The sequence below is a fragment of the Apis laboriosa genome, unplaced genomic scaffold, assembly GCF_014066325.1.
Source record: "Apis laboriosa isolate Shangri-la unplaced genomic scaffold, ASM1406632v1 scaffold17_cov146, whole genome shotgun sequence".
NCBI lineage: Eukaryota > Metazoa > Arthropoda > Insecta > Hymenoptera > Apidae > Apis > Apis laboriosa.
In genome coordinates, this window is record NW_025222181.1 from 418,032 (window position 1) to 443,425 (window position 25,394).

The 25,394-nt window shown below is 30.9% G+C and overlaps 1 protein-coding gene across 1 annotated transcript in view; it reads left to right on the forward strand.

Moving 5' to 3' along the window:
• LOC122711689 (eukaryotic translation initiation factor 5B) overlaps positions 1–22,065 on the forward strand; it is a 34,824-nt gene extending 12,759 nt beyond the window's left edge. Inside the window, exons 15-16 of the mRNA XM_043930696.1 lie at positions 16,176–16,337; positions 20,867–22,065. Of these exons, the coding sequence (XP_043786631.1) occupies positions 16,176–16,337; positions 20,867–20,974 (270 nt within the window). The 3' untranslated portion in view covers positions 20,975–22,065. The remainder of the gene's footprint in view (positions 1–16,175; positions 16,338–20,866) is intronic.
• Positions 22,066–25,394: the final 3,329 nt, after the last annotated feature.

Genomic DNA, 25,394 nt, shown 5'->3' on the forward strand with positions numbered 1-25,394 from the left:
TTTTTTTTTATTTTTTTCATAAATTTTGATCACGTTAACGCATGCTAAATTTAATCATAATATATTTTACTACACTTGACAAAATCAAGAGAAATGGAATATATTGAAAGAGCAGTATGATATCTTAGAAAAATAAAATATATCTAGTGACAAATTTTAATTCTCTAGTAATAATAATACCATAGATCTTGGAAGACGCATACTTATCTCTATTTTCAATTTTTTATTTGTTCATCACTTTATTATTGTATCTTTTTAATTTATCGTCATTCTAATACTCCATGACTTATTTGTTATAATAAATTATTAATTTCTAAATTCCAAATGAAATCTAAAAATAACGATTAGAATTCGTTCGTTTCATAAGCGAGAAAAACGTGTGTTTACAGAGAGTTAAAATCTGAAATTAGAATTAAAAATTATTAGAAATGCGTCATATCAGAGTATACAAATCGAAAAGGAAGTGCTGTCGCGAGATCACATGAAACAGTGTCGAGAATTAATTTAAAGCCAGATGCTAGTCGTGTGTTTCTTTTCTTCATCGCTTTTGAATATGATAATCGGCGAATTCGAGCCAGAATCCTTAAGGAGCCATGCGATTCGAGTTCTTTGTGTCGAGCGATCGATTTGTCGGCGCGTAGGTGAACTTGTTCGAGGGAAATACACTTATCCAATTGGTCGATCGATGGATGGATTTCGATCAAACAGTCGAACACGCGAATCGTTCGAGCCAGTTTTCTTTAGTTTCTTTTTCTTTTTCATACGTGCGATTAACGTCAACGTCTTCCAATTTATGCGATATTTTCCCCGTTAATCGTTTGAGATTTCTTTCTAAATCTCCTTATTGACAAATTTTCAAACTAAGTCAATATAAAATAAGCCATAATATTTTTTTAAAAAGACCTTTTTTTTTTTTTTTTTTTTTTTTTTTTGAGAAAAAATAAACTTGTTTGATTTTTCAATCGTTCTAGTAGATGATTTGACAACAATATGGCGGCTAAATAATGGCTATACGTTACGTCGATAATGTAGACACTTATAAATATCGATTTCTTTTTTAAGAGAACACTAGACACCAAAAGATTAAACTTTCACATGCGTATATTTTCGTATTAATTCCGTAAAATTCTATATATCAAACAGTTTTAGCTAGATATCGTAATGAAAAAGTTAAAAGGTAATAGAGAGATACGAATGTTTCAAACGTTTGGAAAATTTGATGAAATTATCAAACTGGTCCCATCGACGATCGAGTTCCTTTTCCATTTCCCGTAGGAGTTGAACTAGTGGGTAGTTTCGTTTTCTGCCTCGCCTTACGCGGTAGCACGTGAACGTTACAGGTTGCCTAGCCTCGAATTCGTAGGCGTAGCAATGCCATTAGTAGCCTGCAAATTCTCCGTAAACAAAAATTCCAAGTATATTCTCGTGAAGCACACCCACGCCTTCTGGTGACCGTGCTCGCCAACCGAAATGATTTATTAGGCAAACGGTTTTCGCCTCTCCGAATGGTCGCGTTCTTTGCGCAAGAATCGTTTCGAATTTTCGTTGCGTAGGAATCGAGTTGATTTATCTGGACATAAGTATTCTCCACGCTCGTTTAAGAAACATTCAATTATTTGACTTGACAACATTCAATTATTTCGTCAAATTTGAACGCCAATCTATTGTGAATTGTGATACATACTGTATCTTTGTTGTCAATTCTCTAACTGTTTTACCGGTGTACACATGTTTTATCGATCGATATATTGTGTCAAATTGAGTTATCTTACCATTCTATCTTCGATAATATTCTGTTACTAATCATTCTTATTGTTTTGAATAAGTGATGAGAAATCTATCAGCATACACTCTCATTCTTAAATATCTGGATACTTTGATCGATTTGTAGTAAGTAACTAGTTACTAAAATTAAGAATGAGTTAATGAAGAGAAGAATAGTAATTTTGAGATTATCTTTTTTACATCCACAATTAATGGAGATATTTATAAAGATTTTATTCTAACTATCTCATTTTTAAAAATTTAACACTTATTTTGGACACGAATCATTATAAATATATTAAGTTGATATCCTAACCTCAAAAAACTTAACGAAATATGTATCAATTTTTACATTTCACAAAGATGAAATTGTAAACGAAAAAATAGTTTTTATATAAGTATTACATAATATACAATTTTAAATAAATCTCTACTCTAAGTGCAATATGCAAAACTTAAGTAAATTAATAAATATAACAATATATATTTTAAAAATTAAATGGATATACTATGCATATCTATTTCAATCTATTTCCATATATTCTCTTCTAAATATTCTTTGTGCAAAAATTTTATCCAATTTATCCATTCTATTTTATTTATTATTATTTTTCCAATTATTACATACAAAAATCTTAATACATATCTGTGAACTTCTCTGTGAACTGATACATCGATTGAAAATCAAAATCGTTGTAGCAGAACGATCAATCGAACAGTAGAGAGAAAGAGTATGAGAGGCGATGAAGTGGTAGTGATCGGACATTGCTCCTATGGGTCTAGATTTCGAATTCAAATGGGAATATAAATTATTCGATCCAATAATATCGAAGCGTATGTGGGTGATAGAAACGCGTAAAATTCGTGGCAAGTAAGCTGTAACCCCGTATCCTATGTATGCAACGAGCGTTTCTCGCCCGCGCGTAGAAAGCAGCTCCGACCACGTTGTTGGCCCACGCGTCCTCCACTTCAAATCGTACATGCTTCTTTCGGCCCTACCCCTTTCGACGTTGCGTTTTGACTTTTTCTCTGAATCCAATTGATATTTAATTACTCAACAAATAGTATTTGTAAATCTCTAATATTGATAATTATCATAAGATCAGAATCGACAATACATGTCCATTTCATGACAGGTTCTTTTTCGATGGAATATCTTACGATAAGCAACTCGAAGTTATTTCATTCTAATTTACTTAGATTCGAAATTTTTAAATTTTATTTGCAATTATACTCTTACTCGATTATTTTCAAATGAATATATATTTTCATAACGCTTTATATTTCATTTTTATAATATGTATGTGAATTCTATATACGTAAATATAATAATTAAATATTTTTGAAGCTATACATTATTATATACATACATTTGTTCTTCGTCAGATTCGTACACACCTTCATTTCTATACGCCAATATATATATATATATATATATATATATATATATATATATATATATATATCTAAACGTCAGTGTAAAAAAAAAAATCCATTGTCTATTTAATCGACTTTTCATTTCATTTTATCAAAAGCAAGAAAACAGAATTCTAATCGATCTCGGCATTCACATGTGATTATATAACTAGGCATAGCAGATACCGAATATGCATAAAATGATAGGCGAACAGATTCGTTCCGTATCTCTGGTTGTCTTTATTATACTTTTTATTAACGAACGATGATCCGGACCGGATGTCGACTATCACGAGTGGCCATTGGCTTAGGTCAGTTCTGAACTCGCCGTGTCGAATCTCTCTCTCTCTCTCTCTCTCTCTCTCTCTCTCTCTCTCTCTCTCTCTCTCTCTTTCTCTGTATTCGCAAACGAGAAGAATACGATGGACTGCAGCGTGCCGTGAAAGGAAGATGCGAACCTCGCTTTAGAAAAAGAACGACACGCCTTCTACGTGATTCCGCAAGCATCGCGCGAATTCGAGCGGATTCGCACGTTCTGAACTCGTTTGAATCGCTTTCGATGATTATTAGATCATTCGAAAAGTTTCGTTTTTTTTTTTCTTTTTTCAGTTCTATAAATCAGAAATCATTGCTTCAATAATATTTTATTATTTATAAAATTGTATGTATGTTTTACATGTAAAAAATTGTTGTTTGAGTTAAAAATAATTTTGGAACATTTATTATTTCATTTAATAAATTCTTTTTAAATGATTTATTTAATGAAATATATAAAAAATCACATATAATAAATTCTGAACAATTTTTCCCACAGTTTCTTCCAATATTTGTATTTTCTGCAAATTTTATTACACACATTTCCATCATTAGTTTAAATATTATATCATTTACCTTAAAATGTTTATTAAATAAACATCGTAAAAATACTTCGTTATTCCGATTAGTAAACCTATTTCCTATATCTTTAAAAATTTCTATTTCTGGTTAATTAGCTCACAAATTATTATCCCAATGACAGTAATTAAGATACCATTAGTTCGGTCAAAATTTCCTAGGGAGAAAAAGAAAGAAAAGAAACGGAAAAGAGATATATCTAGGAAAACGAGGAGGGATTAACGAGTAGTAAATGATATATCGATGAAAATCCGATCGGTTTCCATAGATAAAATCCGTGGAACAACGTAGAAGGCATTTCCATCGGCTTCCATCGTTATCGGGCGTACACGCGCGTTGCGCAACGGCCTCGATAGGCGCTTTAACGTCGAGCGGAAATCCGGCGGATTCTTTTAGCCTGCCGTTTTCTTGCCGTTCCGCCATTCCTTTTCTTCGTCTTATCCCTTTTTCTCCTTCTCGCCGACCGTGCGCCACTGCTCGATCACCCGAACCTGGTCCTCCACCGCCACTACGTTTTTCTCCACAGATTTTCCGCTCTTCTTCTCACTTATTCACGAAAAAAAAAAAAAGTGGAGAATGTTCTAATTTCAACCAACTTTGAATCTAACATTTTTTTTACTCGAAATTTTCTGACGATAAAATTCCGAATTTTAAGGTTAAATCAAAATCTTCGAGTTATAGAAATTTAAATTATTTGAATATAAAAAAAAAAGATAAAGAAACTTTTTCTGAAGAAATGTTTCGTGAAATTTCGTTATAATTGAGTATGATATAGGAATATGTGATTTTAAATGTAATCCATTGTATAATCAATTTTAAAATCTCATAATAATCATCTGGAATTGTCGGTAAAGTAGCGTTGCACAGATTTCATATATCTTTTCTATGAAAATGAACGACAGAATTTTTTCGATTAATAATATCGATTGCACAGACAAAATGTGAGGGATGATACTCTTATCTTCGTCATATTCTGTCTACCTGGAATTATATTTCCCCCTCCCCTCCCTCCCCGTACGGCTGAATAGACCCGATACGGGCGAGGGTAGATCGATCGTGTCTCGTTAAAGCACGCTCCCCTTGTCGACGATGCTTCAGTCCCTTTCACGAAGTCGCGTCACGACAGCTGGAAACTCGAACAGCGCTAGACGAGTAGCCGGTGAAAAAAAGAAGGCCGTCTAGCCGAAGGGTCTCTAAAAAGACGAAGGAGGCTCTTTTATCGTATCACAGCTTCGACAACATGCTATCTTACGTGCTTCAAAGTTTCATTGAAATTTTCGAGTAAAAAGATTTTTATCTCCGTTTTCTTTATCGATCGATCAATCATCGATACGGAAAAAAAAAAATAAAAAAAAAATCTCTCATTATCTATATTTATTTATTTATGAATTTGAAAGTACATTTTTATCACGATAAAACGAATATTTTTGAAGATCGTTTGGAAAAATTTTAAAATTTCATCAAATTTATTGCACCTTCGGTTACAAAAAGCTCTTTTTTTAAAGAGTGATAATTCCTTAACAGCAAAGCTAAAAGAACGTGTTAAATTTTTAGAATTTTAGAATATACGATAATCTAAACTAAAGTAAAATCCTAACCCTAACGCGCTACTCTCAGAATAATCTTTTCTCAATCTAATCTTCGTGGAAAAAATTCAAATTGCAAAAAAAAAAAAATTCCAAAAATATCGACTATCAAAGTATCGTGATCGCGATCGTGAAATTTTACGGAACGTTGCAACGTTGGATATTATTTTAATGGGATTACGGTCAGAGCATAATTAGCGGAACGGCATTACGAATTTAAACGCGACTTCCGCTCGATCGTCGGGGTTCGACGTTCAACGACGATAATTATATCAAGGAAACGCGAGGAAGATTTTCGAGCCGCGCCACTATATAACATATCCCGCCACGGGAGTGACAGGAACTAGAAACTCCGTGGTGTGCGAGTTCCCTTCCGGCGGAAGGCCGCCTCGTAATGCTCTCCCCTCTCCTCCCCCCTTCTCCCCTCCCCGGTTGTTGGTTACCGCCAGGTTACCAGAATATATTTGTTAATTTGTTGATTGCGAGTGGAAAATTAACACGTCGGAGCGGATTAGCCGAGCGGGACCTAGCGAGGGAAGCTAATTAACGAGCACGCGAATACGAACGGTGAATAAATAGAATATGAAACGTGATTTTCATTATCGACCGAGTTAGACGTATAAGCTGTTCTCGCGTAAAAATTTTACGCGAGAGAAACGACGAATGATCGTCGCGGGCATCGAAATTGTTTCGTAAAAAATTTTTTTTCTAAGTAAAAATTAAATGATCCGAGAATGGTAGTTAATATGAATATACATAATATACGTTAATAATCTTTCCTAATCCTTTTTACGTTTGATTAGAATAGTATATACGTTATTTATTTATATCAATAAGTATAATTCTCTTCTCCCTGTTGATACGTAAAATTGATTTTAGGTTTAATTAGGGATAAAAAATAATATCAATTTTTATCTTACTGGAATATTTTTCAAATTTATTTCAACTTATGTATCGATTTTGTTGGTACGCGACGAGATGATAAGTTGTTAAGTGCGAATTGCGAGAGAAATTTAACGCGCAATTATAATATATAATCGTAGCATGCAACCATGCAACTGCACCTACCTTCGAAGTATGGCATTCAAGTAACCTTCTAAACGCGAAAAAAGAGAAAATCGTGCGACCTAATATTAGAGGAAAGGTTAAAATGTGAAGAAGAAGGGCACATAAATGTAAGAGATGCCGCCATCTTAAAAGAGGAATGAAAAGAAACGAAGAGTGAGAAAGGAGAAGAGTTGAGAGAGAGAGAGAGAGAGAGAGGGGGAATAATTGGTGCGAAGGGATGGGGAGGGGGTGATGAGGCAGCTTAGAAATGAATGTGGTGGGGGTGAAATGAACATACGTGGGACAGCGTATCTACGTTTAGAGCGTCTACCGAGTGATAAACGACCGGAAGGAAGCCAGAGGCGTTTCCACGAAAGTTACAGACAAGCCGGAAGGCCGAAAGACGGGATGTGGTTGGTGAGTAAGTGGCATCGATGCGTTAGTATGCGAGTATTCCGCCTCGTTCTCCTCTCTCCATCTCTATCCCCACTCGCTTCTCGCTCTATCCTTCTCCTTCTCGTTCTCTCTCTCCCTCTCCCTTCATCCCATTTCCTCTCCCTCTTTCTGTCTTGTTTCTCTAAGTAGGCAGCTGGTTAACGTTGCTATCGTAGCGAACGGAGGGAAAAAAAAAAGAGAGAAAAAAGAGAAGAAATAACTTGGGAAAGAGAGAAGCGAGAGGAAGAGAGATAAAGAGGTTGGAGGAAAGGCGGCCGAGAGAGAAGCGAGGATACGACCGAGAGAGATACACGTCTGGCCGGATGTCGAGTTTCCAATGTCGAGTAGATCATTTTACCCGGGCTCGCGATTAATTTTGCTAACGACGAATACTGGACGATAATCGGCCAGTTGACGAAACTGTACGGATCCTCCTTCTTCCCGTCCATGGGCTAAGAAAAGAATGCTTATCGTATCGTTTTCAATGTCCGGATTCCTTCTCGATCGTATCGAATTTAAATGTCTCGCGCGTCTCGTGGTTCCATTTCTTCCATTTCGAGGAATCGATCTTTATACACGACACGAATCTCATTTTTTGTTCATTGTTTGGGGAAAATTATTTCTTCTTTCGGAAATAAAATTGTCGGTCAATTAAATTAATAATTATTATACATTCTTTATTTCTTCTGATTCGTATTTAATTTAATTTTGAACTAGAAAAGAAGATGTATATCTGTAAATCAAAATGCAATTGTGTTAATCTTTATTCAATTAGGTTATCACAGAATTCTTAAAAAACGATTAAACACAAATTTACACAAATTTTATAGATTCTAAGAATCAATAATACTTTACAAATACTTTACTTTATTCAATTTAAATAAATGAATAGAATATAGACGAGTAAAAACTATGAAAATTTGTTTATTGCATAAAACTAAGAATTTTAATTGTCAATAAGTATATACAATATATAAACAAATAAATAAAAAGCCATATCATATTTGTTATTTTACCATCACCAATCAAAGAATTTAAAAATATTTTACGTATTGGTATGCGTGCACAAATTTTTGGCCGGCACTGTATCGTATTATCGGATACGAAACACGGGGAGTAGAGCCGTCAAGGTTTTCAGAAACGGTTGTTCATTGAATGGCGCTGGTCGCGAATGAAGGAAGGACATCGATGCCGGTAGTGGGGATTTCATTCATCGACTCATCCGTCCGACACTCATTAAGCAGCCGATAGATCAAAGGTGTATCGTGCACGTGGCCGATCTACGCAACTGATTGACAAGGCATTCATTGAAATAATATTGTCTATGTTTGTAGATATCTATTCCGCCGCGAGGAAACCGTGACGAATGCGATAACGCGTGGATCCAATTTAAGATATTTTTTTATCGTTCATCGAACATTCTATGAAAATAGAGGACGTATATTAATCTTTTTAATCCGGTTCTTTTCTATTTATTAAATTTTTCTAAATATTACAAGATTAAGAATAAAAGTAGAACATTTTTGAAAAGTGTTAGTTCTAGGAATCAAACGAAAAAAAAAAAAAAAAATATGAGTTGAGACTTATTTATCAAGTTAGTGTGCAACGTAATTTTCCATTAGATGAAGGATATTATCGATAACGATATCAATAATCACAATTATTAAATTGACACGTGTTCGTTATTATTTTACTATTTTGTGTTTGATGGGCTAATGTTTGTAAATAGTTGGATGGGATAGATCTAGAATAGTGAGAGAAAAGAGGGAGAGAGAGAGAGAGAGAGAGAGAGAGAGAGAGAGAGAGAGAGAGAGAGAGAGAGAATGCCGCACAAATCTCAATTTGTGCATGCACTCAAAGCAACGAGCCACATCAACGATGCGTTGGCTGTAGCCGTTCAGGCTCGTACAAACTATAAAGCTTTCTAAATCGGTGCGGCACACGAAAATAGACTTCCGGTTCCCGTCTCACGCGTTCACTCGCTGCGCTGCGTCTGCTCCCGAGTATGCCAACACCCATTCTCTTTTCGTCTCGTTTTCGCTCCGCTTTTCCTCTACTCTCTTCCTTTTTCCATCATTCTCATTCTATTATCTTTCACGGAAATCCGTCTTCCGTGAAGGAAACTCCTGAAAATTGAAACTCGTTTACGTACAATTTTTTCTGGCAATTTAAAATATAGATATATATATTTTGTAGTCGTTCTCCAATTATATAAATAGATATATAAAATAAATATTATAAATGTTTATAATATATATGATAATATTTGTATATAATTTACTGATTAAATGAAATAATATTTAAGTTTTTTCGAACAAGTATTGGGAATAGTTTTGCTGGAATGAAATATTGAAATAATATTTCACGTGTCCAAATTTACTTTTAATTATTTTAAATAATCGTATTTTTTGATTATTATCTAACAAGGAAAATAAGTAGGAAAGTATATTTTTATTTTATTTTTATATTTTTTGATTATCGTATGAACTTAGATAAATATTAATCACTCACTCCATGACATGTAAACACGAATTTTAAGATATAATCGTAATTGCTTGGCGGATAAAATTTCATCAAAATAATATTCAAATATTTTACACGTGTACTGAAGAAAATATCTATTTCAATTATATCATTTATATTAAAAGACATACTTATAACTGAAATACTTATTATATATTTGTAAAATCAAATAAATATTTTACTTACATTAATATGAAAATAATTAAAGAAATATTTTTATTTCAGATACTATATTCAATATCTAATATTATTCAATCGTTGTATTTTATCGAAAAATAAATTTTCAAATACAATATATATGATATGATCATATAATTGTATACTTAATATACAAATTTTCTTTTATATACTTTTAAAATTAAAAGTTATTTGATTATTATAAAAAAAGATCATAACCTAAAAAAAAAAAATGGAAAACATTATTACGAAGACATTTGTGATAAAAATTTTATTTATAGAAATAAATTTATAATAGAATTATTCTGAATTCGACTTGTGATAATTTAACTTAATTTCTAATAGTTTTTAAACGTATAATAAATAAACAACTTGTAAAAGTTTTTACAGCAAAGCGGAAAAAAATGAACATAATTCTAGTTTTATAAAGATTTTCTAATTATACTGTAGATATAAACATAACCTCTTATATTTTTATCTTGTATCACATTTTCATTGAAATGGAAAATGATAGTTGAATAAAAAATCGTAAAAAAAAAAAAAAAAAAAAAAAAAAAAAAGAAGGTAAAAATTATCATAATAAAGTTTCGAAACAACTCTCATGTTTAATATAACTCAAGTTTTTTTACACTATAATCGATTAAATCAATCATACCTATAGAGATATATATATATAACTCGTTTGTCTAGCACTCACGATTAACCTCGATTATCTCCGTTAATCATTTGTCTATTCGAGGACGATGTACGTTACTGAAAGAAGAATCGTTGATAATTATTGTTAAATTCACGCTTAGTTCTGACTTAAATTTTCCTAGTTTCCTTCGCGCGCGTGGCGCATGCGCACATTGTCGATTTACGTTTCTGAATCTGTTTTATATTGTGACGTGCATATTTGGCCCGCGATACACGTTCTTCGAGTACATCAGGTTGGCACTTTACTAAACTTAGATTCATTGAGAATGACCGGCTTTCGAATCGGTAAGGAACTAGGACCGTTGTCAGCGACACATTTCTTGACCAATTGTAAATAAGAGAATCAAGTTGCGTGCGCAGCTAAAAAAGTAACGTTGTGGAATGAAAGCAAAAATAATTTTGTTCATGTGATTACTAATTGAATCTTTTAGAAAACAAATTAATTCTTTTAATATAATATCACGTATATTTGGCTGAATGAAATCGTATCAGATGGCACGTGTCTATTTTTCATTGAATTTTCTGTGGAAAATTTTTATGAAAAAATTAATTTATTTGTGCAGAATAAATAATATTAAAATGATTTCAGATATCAAAATATATTAAATAAAATAAAATGCAAAATAAAATAAATTAATTAAATAAAGAAAGAAGAAAATGATAGAATATAAATAATTTAGTAATAGTTTTGAAAAATATGTTTCAAAGAATTTGAGGAAATGCAATGGTATTTGGCATTGTTTACGTAGCCAGGTAGTCTCGCTTTTAATTTTATACTTATAGCGCACACGGTCAAAAACATTGATGCAATAATATAAATTATGATTTCATTGCGAAAATGTTAAACTGAAATAAATTTTAATTTCACAAGTTTTAATTTTTTTATAAATATCGAATTTTTTATGATATATTAGCGAACATTTAAAAAATACTAATATAAACTTAGTTAAGTCAAATCAATGAAATGAAATCAACGAAATTAAATTTATTAAAAAATTTAATACAGACATAAATCACTTTACAAAATAAGCAAATGCAAATTTAAATTTGTTAAATATATTACTTTATTTCGATTGATAAGTTAGACTCATCATCCTGAAATAAGAAATGTACATTTCATCAAATATATCTAAAAAATTAATAAATAGAAATTTAATTGGGAAATTTGATATGATAAATGATATAAGAATTATTCATTTCTGTTAATGTTTCATGGTAATTTCGATCTCGTAAAAAACTAATTATTACGACAGGAAAATATTTCGAAATCAACATATGTATACCCTAACGCCATCGAGCGGTCATTTCCGGACCGGAAGAATGACGCTAATCACCGGATAGATCAAGCGACAAACGTATTAATCAGTGGCACAGTTCGTTACCGGTACCGAATATATCTTGTGTCGTTCCACGATACATGACTGGCATAAAGATAATAAATGAGACGAAGATAATGTAAGAAAAATACGAATAGATAGAGGAAGAAAAAGAAAGCGAATGAACACTATGCTTTTAAAATATTATTATTTACAATGTTACAAGCAGTGTTAAAGAAATGCATCTCTTTTTCTTATCTCTTTTATTTTATTAAGACCATTTATATTATTCAGTTTTCTTCTAAGAAACACGTATCCTCTTGTTAAGTTTTGGAATATTAATAATATTATAAAATTTAACAAATTATAAATTGATTAATTTAAAAGTTTAGGTTTAGATTTTACAATTAAATAGGAAATAATCAAACAATTTGATGAATCTCCATAAAGAATCGGTTCTTTATTAATGATATTAGAAATTATCTTAAGTATTTTGCAAATAATTATTTTGAAAATTATAATAAAATAGAATTTTGACACATATATACATACAAAGTATATGAAAAAATATAAATATAATTATTATATTTATACTTAAATACATACCTATCATAATATAAATTATATATTATATTATATATAATAATATAATTATATTTATATTTTATAAATATAAATATTATAAATATATTGTTAAAATTATTGCTCAATCATTACTTTGAAAGAATAAGATCATAAAAGTTATGAAAACAGAAGAGATTTGCATAATAAAAAAAACGAAAAAAACTACTTAATATATATAATATCGTTAACTGTGAGTGAAATCTCTTCTATTCAGAGTTCCAGTTTGATCTAAGAAGAAAATAAATTGATTTTTATAAAATTCTTGTTTTCCCATGACTGGCTTCCCACGTGTCCCGAGAGAGTCTGAAACGCTTTAAAGAAGAAAAAGAATCCGTGGTAACCCACGCGAAGACGAGGAAGACATTGCGAATCCTCGCCAAACGTGTTCCCATCTTCCTCCATTTCTACCCGATACGCGAGACGCTTGGCAATTTCCCAGTCCAACTTGAAAAAACAATTGACCAAACCTGTTTACTTCCAGTCGCATTGCTAACGGAGCTTGAAGATGATGATGCTGAGCAAATTAACATGCTATTCTTGCATTGCGATAAAATAAAAGGAGATTGAGAAAAATTCGAACTTTTGCGAATGAAAAATAAACAGGATCGAAAGAAGAATAGAAAGTATATTAAGATTTATAAAGAAGAGTCATTAAAATGGTGAAAGAGAAAAAAAAAAAGATATAATTATATCATTATAATTATGTATATATGTGATATGATATATTTGCTTTGAATAAAAGCTTTAATAAAAGTTATGTTAAATTTGTTTTACTAATTACAAAGAGTGTTTCATTGTATAAAAGAAACGATCAATTTAACAACACTATAGTAAAAAGAAAATATACATATAGAGCAATAATTTCTGACACATCTTAATATTACCTAAATATTATCATTATACTCTGTTTATAAAATTCTTGCTTATAATTTGAAAAATAAACCTCAATCGATATTTCAATATATTAATTTTTTTTATTAGTTTCAATATTTAAAATCAATTCTTTAAAGATGCACCATATTTGTGTGTGTATATATATATATCCTGTATATGGTAATGCAGGATCCTGTATATGCATGCAGTAGGACGCGAAGAGTGTTGAAAATCGGACGATCGTACAACACCATAAAAGTAACCAGGAATGGAGGAACGAGAAGAATATGGGAGAAAAGAGAGAGAGCACGTTATAGGGATAAAGAAACGAGAGACCTCGTGGTTCGATTTGAACTGACTATAAGCGTGTGTGTGTGGGCATATTGCTCTTTCGTGGCGTGGGTTTCGAAATACACGACCGGTCATTGTCCATCGATTGATACCATGCTTGCTTCTGCTTCTTTCGACCTCGCTTCGGTCTCGTCCCTTTGCTCCTTGATGTTTTTTTTCTATATCAGAAATATCATTTTTATTTTTAAGACTTTTAAAAATCTCTTTGGTTCTTATTATTTATTATTATTATTTATACAGAAAGTAGGGTTATCTTACCAGATATTGTCGTTTTACAATAAAATTTCTCCAATAAGAGTAACATCTTTTATAAATAAACTTTTCGATGTTACATTGAAGTTTCATTGAGGAAGACTTTTGAATAGATTAAAACTCTTCGGAAGAGGTAATCATTAATTAGTCATAATTATAGGCAATTCTTTGAAAAGGATAAGCGGCAATCTGCGTGTGTCCCCAAGCAAACTTGCGTCCGGGTTTATCGCCCACTTGGCGCTCTTGCAGCTGCAGGTGTGTTACGGCAATAACGCGATTCTAAACGACATGCTCGAGCTTTCTTACCACTATATACCATTCTATACGGTGTTCTTAAATCCGAATATAATAATTTTATACTATTATTATTTCATACATATATACTTCCCTTTGTATCTTCTTTTTGAATGTTCATTCTTGTTGAGGTTAGAAGATAGTAATGTAAAAAAAAAATAACACAGTTAAACAACACTTTTATAATGAACATAATATAAATATATTTGTATATATATATATAGAAAAATAAACACTAAATAACTTGAATGAAAACAATTTTATAAGAAAAGTAACTCAAAATAAAAATCTTTCCTTCTGTAACCTATGCACTTTTATTTTTCATGTATCGAGACTAGTGCACTCTGGTGGTTAGTTTTGTTGTTTCAACAATATCCAAATACGTGTACACATTTTTTCTTCGCAAATATATTTTCTTCCACACGAGATTTCGTGATGTTAAATAAAGTTTAATCTTCGTATTAAGGTATTACTTTTTTTTTAAAGTTTATTTTATATTATTTAATACTCGATGAATAGGGATAAAATATATTGATTTTGATTTTAAAAATTAATTTAAAGGTTACGTAAAAATTTAATTTAAAATTTCACATTCAATATTCAATCTATCTTAGTCTATCTTATAAATTATGTTAGATTAGATTTAATGAGATTATATTAAATAAGATAATTGACATCTTATTGGCATCTTGCAAACAATTGAGAATAAGAAAGAAAAATTATTTTTACAATGATGAAATTCAAGATCAATTATTAATATGAATACTTATAAAGTTAGTTATTATCGTCGATTTGATATCATTAACAAAAGCAATTCGTATTTTTTTGAGTCTTTTATTATATCTTAAATAGGTGATACCAATTAGGTTAGGTTAGATAACTTTTGAACCAATCTATTCCCAGATTCAAAATCATCGTTTTGTTTGTATTCATTATCAGAAAATGCAAAAAGAAAGTTTAGAAAAAAGATGATGCCCCAAAACGAAGCTTCAATCAAAACTTGTAGATCACTGCGTGTACAACGTCCCACAGTATCCAACAACCTACGTATCCGCGTATCTACCTACTCGGTCCACACCGATCCTCGCCTGGTATTCACGACGAAAACCGTACCTACGTCCGAGTCGGCCCTGACGACGCGCAATGCTCAGGTACTCGGTTTTCTCTCGACTTCCGGTCGCAGAAAGGAATGCATAGGCGGAGCTATACCCACGCAAAGAGACACACGCCGATCGAGGATGGAAAAAAGACACGGCGATAGCGCCGGTACAAGCTGTGAAACAGCCTGCGTATAGAGAGCTGCGCGTGAAAAATTCTAACCTTTCGAAATCTTCTCACCTTGTCATAGTATGCTTCACGCTTTCTATTGCAAATCGAAAATTCTGCAAATCTTTGAAAGACATTTTGATGAATTGTAAGCATCCATTGGAAGTTAAATAACTTAGATTTTATTGTTATGGATTATAACATCTCGTTGCACTTCGATACATCTTTCTCGCCGAAAAGTTAGGTTAAGATTATTACAATTGAAATATTTTTATTGATTTTTATATGTATCTAGTATATATTTTATTATGACTAGTTCATTTCTTATTTATTTATTATTTAAATTTTTTGCAATAATAAATTATTTATTCCTTTAATGTAATCTTTTTAAAAACCTAATATTTTTATTAAGAATTTCGTAATTGTTTTCTTAATTGTTTTCGTAATTGTTTGACACGAAATTTTTATTGAATAATGAAATTCTGAACTCTGACTCATTATAGTCGATTGATTTGTCAAGTGAAAGTTGAAACAATAAAGAAATTAAATCATTTTCAGAGAATATGACTTATATGATTGAAACTTTTAAACTCTCCAATTATAGAATAATTATAAATATTTATATCTAATTCTAAATCTTTGTATTGATTTTATTTTACAGTTTGTGGATTTGGGCGTGGTCACGAGCATAGAATATAATCACAAACCTGTGGAATCCGCGCGAAAAGGTCAGGAAGTCTGCGTGAAAATCGAGCCGATACCTGGAGAGGCGCCTAAAATGTTCGGTCGTCATTTCGATGAAAAGGATTTCGTCGTAAGCAAGGTAAGCTTTTCATGTTTTTTAATTCATCGACTAAATTTATACGAGTGAATCAACATTGTTGAATCAACAATTTACATAAGATATCATCACGAATATTATAGACAATTGCTCAATTCAAAGAACTTTATTTCTCATCCGTCATTCATGTTTACAGAAACAGTTTCGTTAAAACATGTTCACTTTTACACGAACCATCATTTTCGTTTTGGAACGTATAATAATAAATCTTAATATGAATGCGGTAACCATTACGAAAATGATCGAACAAACTGTTTCGAACTCTTCAATATAATTCGAAAATTTTCTTTTTCTTAATTTGAAGAAAAAAGAAAGATTAATTCCATATTTTTTCTTCTAAACTAAGTTGTTCATTTAGCAAATTTCGATGATATTTTAATCAATTATTACACGATTAAATTGCGCACACCGTATAGAATAATGCAAAAGCATGAGAATTCATTGTTGAGGTTAGTCATGAGTACTGATGGGATCAAATTTAATACATACTATAAATCTAAATTAAAAATATATATATATATATTGTGTTATAAATTAATAAATTTAATATACTTGATTTTTTAATGTTCTCTTTTGAATAATGAGAGTTTTATACTTGATTCCATCGTTATCTAACCTAACTTTTTAACCATTTTTATTAGTTTCATGTATTGCAAAATTCCGAACGAAAAATCATACGTTTATTCGTATACTTGATTCCATCACTACTCGCGAGGAAAGAAGGACCGATCACAAGGCTTTCGAGAAGCAGCTGCTTCGAAAGAATTCGATCGACAGGTGGTCTCGGCCGTTGATGAAATTCCCCTAGAGTATACATATATATATATATATATATAGATATTTTTTTTTCCCCTTGGTGTCGGCCAATTCCGTACAGCTTTGCAATTTTCATCGAAATCAGAGACGAGCGAGACGGAAACGATCCTTATTAGTATGCAAGACTTTGGTCGAAAAAGGAAGATGCACATCCGGCAGCGATCAGGCGTCCACCATCGACTTCCGGCCTTCGCAGAACTTCCCATCCTTCTTTTTCTTCCTTCCCCTCGCCTCTTGCCTTCTTTCTTTTCCGCCTTCCGGTTCGGATATCGGCACCGAATCGATCGCCGTACTTTAATGGAAGCGGATATATAATGTGCTCGACACGCGTCTCGTTCCCATAGATCGGCCTCGGTTTAATCATACTTAACGATATTCTCGTTACGTTCGATATTCCATTTAGGACGTGTAAATGAGATTTATTTTATTTATTTATTTTTTCTTTTTTTTTTTTTTTACAAGAAAATAATAAAAAAAAAAAATTTTTTTTCTTTCCAAGGATTTTAATTTTAGAAGGTTATGGAAACTTTATTTTGATGAAGCTTTTTGCTTTTTTTTTTTTATGTGTTTTTTATATGTGTTAAATAACGAACATCGTCGACTTAAAAATTTTTGATAATATTTTTTAACGAAAATGAATAAATTGTACTGTTTCGTGAAATAATATTTTCAATATTTATACTTTTATACAGTTACGAACCGCAGCGCGGGGAAAGGCAAATCGGTTATGTTGATATCCGTAATATTGATTTAACGAAGTCGCTTTCCGGACGCCGAGCAGAACGGTCGCGTTTCTCTCTGCTCCTCGAACGAACATTATTATCGCTTAATAAATAAATTAATATCGTGTAAATAATTATAAATAAATTAAATAAGTATTGCAAAAAAATGTATAAATAAAGAAACATTATGGAGGAGTGTTTGCGCAGTAATATATAATTTTTTAACTTTTTTTTCCATCTTTTTATATCTACGGATTTATTCTCGTGAATAAATAAGAATTTAGTAATATTAATAATAATTAAACTTGCAACTCGTCATTCTACAGTCTTCGTATTCTATGAAATTTAGAAATTTATTATATAATTTTTATTAAATAATTGAATATATTCTTTTTGGATATAAGTTGAGTATTAAATTGTAACATATTTTTTTTTTTTTTTTTTAATAGAAAATTATATTTTTCCATACTCAATCCTCAAATTCATCACGTCTCAAGTTCCCTTCGTAATCAATTCGTAAAAATGATTTTTAATAATATTTTCTATCAAAAATATTTTAAGATAATAATATATTTGGATGGAAAATATTACAATTAATAAAAAAAAAGAATTCTCTCCCGCAGTCTTTTAAATTCGTTTCCGAGAAAGTTAATCATCGAGTATCGTAAAAATTCCCGTGTTTAATAGCATCAATTTCGTTTCCTCTATCTCTATACGAACTTTCCGGCCGCGCACGCGTATTCAACAACTGTGCGAGCACTATACGTGCACAGCATGGTCTGGCTTCGGCATCTTTGTGTGCTCCCAAGGCGAGCGGAAGTCGTCGTTACCGTTTGCTTCGTAGAATCGATTCCCCGGAATCACCTTGTTCCCACGATGATTTGTCGGGCGACAATTTTATGAATTCGACCTTCCTAGGTTCCACGTTTCTTTCCTTCTTGTCACTCGAATTCCATGTTCCGAACTTTGGCTAATTTTAAATTAAAATAGCTCCTATATAAAATCTCGATTATGAAATTTAATGGACAAATGTGCTAATAAATATAATCTCGTGGCATATCTTTGAATCGATTTTATAGATCGAAATTAATTTATATTATATAATTTATTTAATTTGTTAAATGATAATAAAGAATTTGGTAATGGTTGTTTTAATTTAAATTTATAGGAGGTTTTATCTAAAATCTTTAAAAATGATCCAAAAATCGAAAATCAAATTTCCAATCGATTAATAAGAAATATTAAAGTTTAATCTCGTTGTTCTGTTTCTTATCGGTTTAGATTATGAATTTTTTATTTGTTTTTTTATTTAAGAAACATATTTTATTATGTAATATAAAAAATAATGTATAAAAATTTGTAATCTAAAAGTTATTAGTATAATTATTAATAAACATTTGTCTATTTGATATTGATTTGATTCTTTCGTAAATGACAAGAATCATTATTATGAGCAAATAAAATTCGTTTTTTGACATTAACATCAGAGTTATATATATTATACGATAAATAGATTTTTGTACGTGCACTGTTAAAAATTTGGAATCATTATCTTTTTCTAAGAGTCCATAAACTTAATCAAATATTAGATTATTAAAATTTCAATCGAAATATATAACAACATCGAGAAATTGTTTCATCAAAATCTCTCTAACTAAAAATTATTATCGATGATATTAATTTTTAATCAATAATCAAATTAAAAATTAAAGTAAAGAAATTCTTTGTAGTTAATAAAAAGTAATTCGAAATTTTTGACCTGTATAGATATAGTAACTTACGTGTTGAGATATCGAACTCGTCGTCGATCGTCAGGCATATAGGAAAACGTGCGCAAAGGTTTCACGAGAAGGACCCTTTGCCGTTCGTGCAACGTTGCACGGTTAGTTACAAAGGGTGCGAGGCGTATAGGAGAACGGTGGACGAAGATGAAGATATGAAACATGAATGGGAACGAGAAAGAGAGGGAAAGAATTCTACGGTGGAAGAGCTGCGCAGTGTGCGTGCGCGCGTGCGAAAGAGAAGTAAAAAGCTAGAATGAACGAGTGAGAGAGAGAAAAAGAGAGAGTGAGGGAGAGCGTGTGCAAGCGAACGAATACGAGAGGGAAGGAGAGAGAAGGGAAAGAAAAAGAAGGAAAGGTAAGGGAATGAAAGGGGCGGGAGGGAGTGAGAATGAGATGGAGAGGGAGAAGTAGCAGGGGCGTGGCGGGAGGCAGGCGTCCTCAATAGCCGCGTAAAACCACCATTGTGACCGATCCATGAATGAAACGGGACTTCCGGCCGGGAGTGGGGGCGGAAACAGTTGTAAAGCGTTACGTTAGTGAATGGACCGTGTGCGCGAGCATGCGCCTGTTCTCGCGAAAACCGATTCAAGGAAATTATTCGTAGGAAGAGGAACACGATTAAAACGATCTTTCCATTTTCTAACCTGTCGTACAAATATCTTTATACTTCCCGGTTCTTTCTTTATTCACTTGCAAAGAATAATATGATTCGACTGTTTATCCAAAAAAAAAAAAGTATTTTATTTTCCATTACGAACAGTATTTCGTAAGATTACTTTTTCTAACCTATGTTCATATAAATAACGTCTCTATTTTAGATACATTGTTTTTATCTTATATTACCATCATATATCGATTTTAATTCGAAAAAGGAAGTAAAATCTTGGAAATATATTTCGTTTTATTGAAATTTTCGAATAAGAAAAGTTTAACAAATAAAAATTCCTATTAAAATTTCCATTTTTTATTAAAATAATTCGAAATATTTCTCGTTTAACAATCGAGATGATCAAACTATTTCATAATTTTATAAAATAATAATATATAAAATATTTTGATTATCATTAAATAAATTACTTACTATGTTTAGAAAATACATATTTACGAGTTACAGAAATTGAGATTGGAAAAAATTAAAAAAAATTGAAATTAATCAATTAAAAAACGTTGTTCATCGCCTCTGTTACAGATAAGCAGGCAGAGCATAGACGCCTGCAAGGAATACTTCAGGGACGATCTTGTGAAAACGGATTGGCAATTGATGGTCGAACTGAAAAAGCTCTTCCAGATACTCTAGGACATGGTGGACAATATGAAAACTGAAATCGAACCATTATCGATGGGTTCACCGGGTGACGAGTATAGAAATGTGGGCTACGATTATCAAGCACACGTACCATCTTGGATCTGTTCGTTGTCGATCATTCACACGAATTGTAATATACACGTCGAACTTTTTGATTTCTCTGTCTTTCTCTTTTGATGTACGCAATTAATCGGCGCACGTCTCTCTTCATCCTGTGATCCCTCGAAACGTTTTTCTCAGGTCCCCCTGCACGTGATAAATCCCACTCTTTTTTTCGATAAATAAAGCTGGAAAAAAACTCGCTGAAAGCCACACATCACGCGGAATCATCTTTTTTTTTTTTTTTTTTTTTATTATTTCGATTCGAATCTCGACCGATTAATATTTAAAATTATTTCGTCTTGTCGGAATATATATATATATATATATATATATATTCGTCGATATTTTTAATAATGTACAGCGACACTGTACCATATTTACAATAGAATACGAAATCAACAGTTGGAAAAAAATCTTACATAATCACGTATATAATATAATCATCGAAAATTATTTTTTAATAGATAATAGTGGAGAACAAGACCGCGCGATTCCACGATTCTATTCCTTGAAAGCTTTGCAGCAGTGATGAACGATTCAAGCTTTGTAGTACTTAATCACCGATTTCACGCTGGCACGCAACGAACACGGAACAACAAATACAATGTTGTTCAGTTGATTCGCATTAATATTCGAACAATTTGTGCCATTATTGCTGTGTATATTCGTTTCTTATATTATTGAATCGATTGTTTTTAATATATTTGAATATTCTTTGTAGAAACGTAATTTTTATTTCTAATGTATGTAATTTTTGTGCACAATAATTGTGATAAGTAACAGAGGTAGAGAGAGATTCAAAATGGGATGCAGATTTTTTATTTTAGTAAAAATATGGATATTTTTGACATTTGGAATTTCATTGGAAACAAAAACTTAATTATTATTTATTTCCATTGTACTGTTATATTATTATTATTGTTGTTATCATTATTATTATAATTATTTACAATTACTTACTATTATAAATATATATTATTAATATGATATGTAATATACATTATTATAGTAGTTATAATTATAATTACTATATATTATAATATTATCATTATATACTTTTATTTATTTGTACCATATCATTATAATCATAATAATCACTTATCTATGATACATTGAAATAGCGAAATTTAACAAAAAAAAAAAATATTTGGGTTTGAGTTATTTTATTATTATTAGCTTATAGTGTTTATAACGCAAATATAAAATTCGTATGATTTATTTGGTAAATATTTTTTCAACTTTGATCATTATTTCAATTTGTTATCACTTATTGTGCAAAAAATTTATACGTTAATTAAATGATATTTATGTTTCTATAAGAAATATTCAAATGTATTAAAAAGAAAATTAATTAATTCAATAGTGTAATAAGAAACAAATATATGGAATAATAATCTATATCACATTATACTGTTCAAATATCAATGCAAATCATTGTGCATAGTTAACTGAATTATTTTTAACGCGTACAATTGAATGCCGTTAGTGAACCGCATCTTAACCAACCGGACGTAACCTCTCAATTATGACAAATCGAGATGTCACAATGAAATAAACTAGATTTCGCGATAGCAGAAAGTCGATAGTGTAACACACACAACACCGAGAAATACATATATAGTTTGCATGTAGTTATAAAAAAAAAAAAAAATCGCATATATATGTTGGAAAATATTTTTGAAATTAGAAGACGAGATTTATCTATTGAGTCAAACAAAGCTGAACAAAAAGAAAGAAAACTAAAAAAAAAAAAAAAACTGAATAAAGCTAAATCGCAATTGTTTTTATCTAGGATCCAAGAATTTGTAATGTATGGAAATTAATAATATCCTAAAAATATTTAAAAAAAACAGAGAGAAAAGTGGGGCCTTGAACCAATAATATTACGTCTACAGATCCCAGATTTTTCCGTACGAACTTCGCTATTAATGAATTCTAAAAAAAAAAAAAAATAAAAAAAAAATAAAAAAAAATAAAAAAAATGAAAAAGCAATATTTAAAAATATAACTAATATTTCATGTAATCTATAAATATTTTATTAATAAGTTATAGCAAAAATATGAAATGTGTTGTACAACACTGTAAATATCTATATTTTCATTTCAAGATGTTTTATAAGTATATATATGTATCGATGTATTATTGAATTTAATATCGTTGCAATTTTAATAATCGTTTTGTCTAATTTTTTTTTTATATTTGATGTTGTAATTAATTTTGTAATTTTATTTTAAAAATGTGTATCTGCATAATTGAAATTAAGAAATTACGATTCGATTATTCAAACATACCGAAGAGGTTATGTTGTCTTTTGTATTACTTTACAGAACGAAACAAAAGTGAAGTTAACTTAATTGTTTGCTGCTATAATGAACTAGTACACAAACAGTTTACATATAACAATTACAATAATAGATAACTTTAACATTTTACATATTATATCTTGCTCTGCATTGAATTAACCTAAAAAAATAATATCATTGTACTTAATCTTTCATTTCAGTTTTGATACAATTTTTAAATGAAGCATCAATGAATTGTCTATTATATGAGATTTTAATCTCATTTTTAATTATAAAATCCATTGACGATGTTTGTACAGAAAAATCTGAGACATCCCGTATAACGTTTTGAAAAACGAAATACTAGAACATACGAAATATGATTCGTGATCATGCCCAACAAAGTCTCGGACAAGAGCTAAGGAAGAAGAAGATGAAGAAAAATCGAAAAAAAGTAAGAGAAGTCCTTATTAGCGTTTTCTAGTTTCCGGTCACTTAGATCTCTTGAACTAGCCGTCGACGAGTGAACGAGTTTCGTCCGATACTACCTCGCATGCGGTTGCGCGAGGCGAACAAGGCGGTGGCTGTTCGAACGAAAAGGGAACTTCCGTCTTCTCTCTTTCTCCTCTTCCCGCGATGATTCGACCGCAACGATTCTTCCCGTTTTTGCGATCGATCTTACGTCACACGCTCTGGTTTCCTTGCACCCGATTACTGTGTTCAAGCCGTGTCTTTTTCGGGCTAGTTTCCAGCAAAGTTGCTTCTAACACTTTGCTGATTTGAAAAGAAATCGCGATCAAACAAGGATTATATACAATATCGATCAAAAATTTGAAATCATTTTTTGTTTTTAAATTAAGTCGAATTTTCTTTTAATTTTATTATTAAATTGAAATTAATTTTACAGATATCAATTCATAGAATTTTTCAAGATAAGAAAATTTCTAACCTATTCTAACTATTCTTTAAATATCGAACTGGATTTTATGGAATACATTAATGATTTCAAATATTTGATCGATAATATATTCCTTATTTTTCTTCTTCATTTTTTTTCTCAAATTTGCTGAAAAGAATTTAAAATTTTAATCAATGTTTTTTTATATAAATCGAATGAAAGGTCTTTTATACAATAAGGGAAAATTGGATAATATACTCTATTTTCAAATTCATCGAGACGAGAAAACAATTACTTAATTGCTTATTATATCTTTTTTTTCATGTTTCAATATCTTTTAATCTATAGAATATATGAACAAAACACATATTGTCTTGTCTTATGTCTAAAGCTACACTTGTTTAATCTACATTGATTTCTAACCTCGGATAATAGAATATTTTGAATATAGAATATAAAATATAGAATATCATTCTCATAAAATGAATTTATTAATGATATACAAATTGAAATTGTTTATCTTACCAAACTCGAAAATCAATGAAACTTTCTCACTAATTAAATAATAATAATTACACTTATTATATACTTGTCATATTTGTGTACGATTGAAAAATGTTCGAACTTATTAATGTGTCGCCATCTACGTAACTAAAACAATGCGTGTTTCGTTAATAGAGGTATGTTACCAAGTTTTCCCCTATATATAATTAGTTCTATGTCGAGAAGATTTAATTATAAGACAAAAAGTTGGAAGAATGTGCAATAAATATAGTGGCAATATACATATAATTTGAAAAACAAGTTTAAACAAATACTTTTTGCAACGTTAGTATTAAATTACGAATGTGCGTGTAATCTTATAATTCCAACTGTATTATGAGTTACAATTAGATACATTCTAAGAGGTTAGGCGGAGAAATGATACGATAATAGTTATGACGACGAATTTTGTCACGAATGGCAAACTCGTCTGAGTGTCGGTACTCACGATCGATTCGTGGAAGCAGAAGCGTGTCTCGCATACAGTTTCCGACGTGTTTCCGGTTTCGCTGTTCGAGAACACACGTGCGAGGAAAAGAAGAAAGAGAGACAGAAAGGGGAGTAGGTGTGTAGATACGTGAACAG